General features: G+C 40.1%; 1 protein-coding gene across 2 annotated transcripts in view; it reads left to right on the top strand.

The window, feature by feature from the left end:
• LOC125048221 overlaps positions 1 to 5,000 on the top strand; it is a 19,757-nt gene that overhangs the window by 11,305 nt on the left and 3,452 nt on the right. For both annotated transcript variants that reach the window (XM_047646792.1, XM_047646793.1), the window contains exons 4-6: positions 2,078 to 2,176; positions 2,721 to 2,847; positions 4,569 to 4,699. In XM_047646792.1, the coding sequence (XP_047502748.1) occupies positions 2,078 to 2,176; positions 2,721 to 2,847; positions 4,569 to 4,699 (357 nt within the window). The remainder of the gene's footprint in view (positions 1 to 2,077; positions 2,177 to 2,720; positions 2,848 to 4,568; positions 4,700 to 5,000) is intronic.

Genomic DNA, 5,000 nt, shown 5'->3' with positions numbered 1-5,000 from the left:
TTTGTGTTCACTTTGGCTTTGGTCGCCGAGAGCATGCTTTGGCTCTCGGAATTCTCACTTCGCTTAAATGATTTGAAGTAACATATTTTATTTAACAAGAGGATATAAACGGAAAGGATTCTAATAATGATTTTATTTGGAACATTATATATTGCATACAATATAATTTTCATTCTACTCCTTTGTTTACATTGCCATATCTCCGACTACGCCGTTCTCTAGTTTCTGTTACAACAACAATTCTGTTTATGTCTTTACATTTTTTCATGTCTCCAATCAGTCTTTCACATATTTGATTATGGCCAGGTATTAATGAACTTTTGGGTTTCCACATATCGATTTCATGCATATCATAGGCCAAGTATGCAAACTTATTTTTGAATAGGGCTGGTGTGTATGACCATTTTTCACGAATTCCTCTTTTCAAGATCTTTGCAACTTCATCGACGTAATCATGATCAACAGCCAAGGGAAGAAGTATACCATCTGCATTATACAGATGTCTGTTGATGGACGAGAAGTAGCTGCTACGAAAGCCAAGTTCACAGCCAATCCTGGCATACCTCCTTGAAGTTTCAATAGCAGTTCTGAAAAGAGTCATTCCATTGCTGTTCACAGCAGAACGCCAGCACATGAAATGAACTTTTGCAAAATCAAAAATACTTCTGATTGTTCTTGGATTTATTTTCAGTGCTTTCAGACACTTTATGGTGTTGTTCTTTATTCCAATCTTGGATTTATTGGGCAAATCAGCCACCTGGCACCAACTGGCAAAAGACATTTCTGCAATATCTTCAGTGTTGCATATAAATCGGACTTCTGCATTGTTGGTCTGCTTCCATTTCAGTCTGTTAAATTCCCGTCTTTGCGCCTGATAATCAACACTTCCGAGTGATCCATTGCTTCCTTGTACTTTTGCATCATACCAATCTATATCTTCCTTGAGGATTTCTCGGGGTTGTTTCTTTGCCTTGAATGACACAATCACAGTTTTCGAGAATTTTGTCTTCAGTGTTACATTTCTGATGGAGTCGTAGTACTCTTTCTTTATTTTCTTTATTTTTTCTTTCATATACCAAGGTGATATTGTCTTAATGCCGAATTTGCTGTACACCACAGCAATTTCCGCCTGCAACTTGGATAAAATCTGAGATTCCGTAATAGTCAAATTATTGCATGGCAAGCTATCTTTTGAGCATCCTTTTAGTGTCTGGTTACCATGTCTTTCTAAGTCACAGTATCGAGCAAGAATGTCACTCTTCGTCAGTGGTCTAGGTGGCAAAACATCAATGGTACCAAACTCTGTCAGTACACGTGTATCGGCACTGCGCAAACCACCACGTCGAAGTGCCATATTGCCACTGACGAGATCGTCATCACAATATAGGCGAGCGAGTAATGTGCATTATTAAGGTAGCACAAGTTTATATGGAAATGCATAGTGACTGGGAATCTTTACGGAAGTTCCCAGGAATCATTCGCAATGACCTAAGTTACCCTATGTTTGATTCTGCCATAATGTCGGATGAACCGGAATGCCCTTCCGTGGGTCATGCGGGTCACAGCCTGGGCCGGCTGAGGCCGCCGCACCTCATCCCAGCGCCGGAAATGGTATTATACTTTAATAAAAAATTGCGAATAGTAGATATTTTTTTATTTGTCTAATATTTTGCATGTCGTCATTTAAGCATAGTAGGCGCCTGTTTAGCAACTTGCTGAATGATTCTGAAAAAGTCGGATTTATTGAAACACCCTAACGCACACACTTGCGCGCCTGTGCCTGTGTATAATGTGTGTGTGCAAGCGTATGTGTATATCAATTGACATACACATGTAAGAGTATCTATCTATATCTATCTATATCCATCTTACGCACGCCCCCGCTGTATCTATCTATCTCTATCAATCTATCTAACTATCCATCTATCTATCTATATCTATCCATCTTTATCTAGCTATCTATCTATATCTCTCCATCTAAATAAAATTGTATGTATAGGCATATGAAAGAATGAAGACCGACATACCACAGCATACTAACAGGGCCCCCCCCCCCCCTCCCTTCCTTCCCCCCCAGGGTTTGGCTCACAACGGACTCTGCGGTTTCCTGTTGATGATCGCCAGCTGCGTCATGGTGGAGCTGGCATCCGCTGCGAGGGCGCTGAGGGCAGCTGGGGTCAGTTGAGGTCATTTCTTCTGTTCTTCTTTGAGCGCTTAATGAATTCGTGTCTAATTGCATGTTATTCTATGGGTATTTTTTAAGGGCATGCGGGTATACATACAGTAAAGAAAGTGTTTTGTTTGTTTGCTTTTTTTTTTTTGTTCTACGCCTGTTGTACTCTGGTTTACAGCACTGCAATCAATGCAATGTCTTTGTTAAAGCACTGTTTTTATTCATACGAAATTGTGGGATCTCAGACTCTTGAATTAATCGTGGTGGATAAAGTACGTATCGTCATTTTTATTGAAGAATCTAATTATGCAGAAGAGGAAGAAGTATTTTATAAAAAAGACAAAAAGTTAATTCATTTATATCATGCCCTTTTATTATCATTTGTTTTATTCATTACCATTTTATTATCATTTTGTTATCGCTTTTTTTTTATCTTTTTTAATGAGACGCGTCTTTATCGTTCTCACGTCGCCCCACGACTTTGAAGATAATTTCTATGTCTACTTCACGACTTCGCTTTCATTCTCCGTCTTCTTTTTTCCCACAGGTTTTCGGTTTTCTTGGTTTTACTGGCTTCCTAGCTGGCTTGGTGTGGGAGGTGATGGTCTGGCTCAAGAACAGGGACTCGGGGCCAGGCTTCGCAACAGCTACAGTCGTCTCTGGATTGGACAGACGTTAGTTTTTAAGTGTCTTGTGGGGTTTAATGGTGTGCGAGTTTGTACGCAAACTGGGGGATGCGCACAGTTGCGGACGTATGAAGTAGCGACTCCGTGGATCAAGTAAGGGAGTGGGTTTTGGAAGTTCATGTTACTTGAAAGGTCGGAGCTTTGATGGTCAAGTCGCAAGGGTGAATCAGTCCTTATTGATTATACTTGGTGTGTGCAGTTCTTGTTCTGATATTCCTTCCACGTACACGCGCGCGCACACACACACACACACACACACACACACACACACACACACACACACACACACACACACACACACACACACACGTACCACACGCCATCGATAACTGCGCACAGCAACAATAATTAAAGGAGTTGGTCCTCTACTACAAATCAAACAAAAGAGATTTAAAAACTTCCTAGTGTTTCCAGATGTAAAAGATATTGCCAAATGTCGCAAGTTCATATAAGCAGCTGCATAAAATAAAGAGATTCTGCTCGTTAGTAAAATGACTTACTTGCCCCATCCATGGATCTCTGAACAGACACTCGGCCAAGTTTGTGGTCGGTCTGTTTTTCATTATTATCATTATTATTATTATTATTATGATTATTATTATTATCATTATTATTTTTTTTTTTTTTTTTTTTTATTATTATTTTTTTTTTTTGGGGGGGGTCCTCAAATTCCAGCAGCACTTGGAAATAGTAACAAGAAACCGGGTGATCTAAGCCGTTTTCCAGGAAATTAGAATGCTTAATCCTTCTTACAGACTTTAAGAAAATCGATGGAAGGAGAGAGAGTTTCGAGCCTGTCTGCGTTTGCTTCCTTTCATCAATCTCTTTGCTTTCACTTCCAGAATGATACCAATGTATTTTTTTCTGCTGTGCTGTGTTGTTTCTCTAAGTCTTAAGATAAAGTGGATGCAGTAGGCTCAAAACTTATTAATTAACTTCTGAACTTTAAGAACTTCTTAATTTAACGAGTAATTAAAGTGCGTTATGAAATATTTATTGCCGTTTGGAATTTTCTCTGTTTCTGTAGACCACCTGTTGACTTGGAAGCACGAACAATGCTAAATTTGCTGCTGGGAAATATGCATCACGTCTGAAAGAAGGAAGGAAAATAGGAGGAGGAGGAGGAGGAGGAGGAAGAAAAAGAAAAGGAGGAGGAGGAGGAGGAATAATAATAATAATAATAATAATGATAATAATAATAATAATAATAATAATAATAATAATAATAATAATAATAATAATAATAATGATAATAATAATGATAATAATAATAATAATAATAATAATAATAATAATAATAATAATAATAAGAGGAGGAGGAGGAGGAGGAGGAGGAGGAGGAGGAGGAGGAGGAGGAGGAGGAGGAAGAGGAAAACGAGGAGGAGGAGAAAGAGGAGGAGGAGGAGGAGGAGGAGGAGGAGGAGGAGTAGGAGTAGGAGTAGGAGTAGGAGTAGGAGTAGGAGTAGGAGTAGGAGTAGGAGTAGGAGTAGGAGTAGGAGGAGGAGGCGGACAAGGACGAGGGAGAAGAAGTGGAAGAGAATCCACAGCACGAACCCTCTACTCACCAATTCGCCAAAGAGCGTTTCCATTGTGCACGGCAGGAATACGGAAATTACACACACAAGCGAACACCGCATTTATACAAACGTCGGTGGGCTGTCGACTCCGAGACCAAGGACCCTTTCGTAACGTTTTCTTGCCCTTTGCAGCGGGGACTCCAGACAGCGGCAATTCGGTAGACGTCGGGGATGAAGTGGCCACCAGGGACAACGAAGACGCCGAGGCTGCTGTCGGGTTCGTCGGGATGAAGGCCAGGCCCGTGTCATCTTTCATTCAGGAGGTACGAATACGTTTTTGTGTAGGGAGTAGAGTCCGACTTTCCTTTTTTTTTTTTTTTAAATTTGGTGTTTAAGAATTAAGAAAGGAGGGAAAGAAAGAGGGGGAAAAAACTGAACGTTACCCTGGAAGTAAGGGCCTCAAGTTGTTGTTCCTTCAGGATGTAGGGATGCGTCTTCATATAGGAATAGAGTCCAACTTTTTATCTTATTTTTTACTTTATTCGTGCATAAAGTAAACAACTGAAACTAAACAGAACGTTACCATGGAAGTAAAGCCTTAAGTTGTCCTTCCTTCAGGAGGTA

The sequence above is a fragment of the Penaeus chinensis genome, chromosome 43, assembly GCF_019202785.1.
Source record: "Penaeus chinensis breed Huanghai No. 1 chromosome 43, ASM1920278v2, whole genome shotgun sequence".
NCBI lineage: Eukaryota > Metazoa > Arthropoda > Malacostraca > Decapoda > Penaeidae > Penaeus > Penaeus chinensis.
This window is presented reverse-complemented; position numbering and strand designations above follow the sequence as displayed.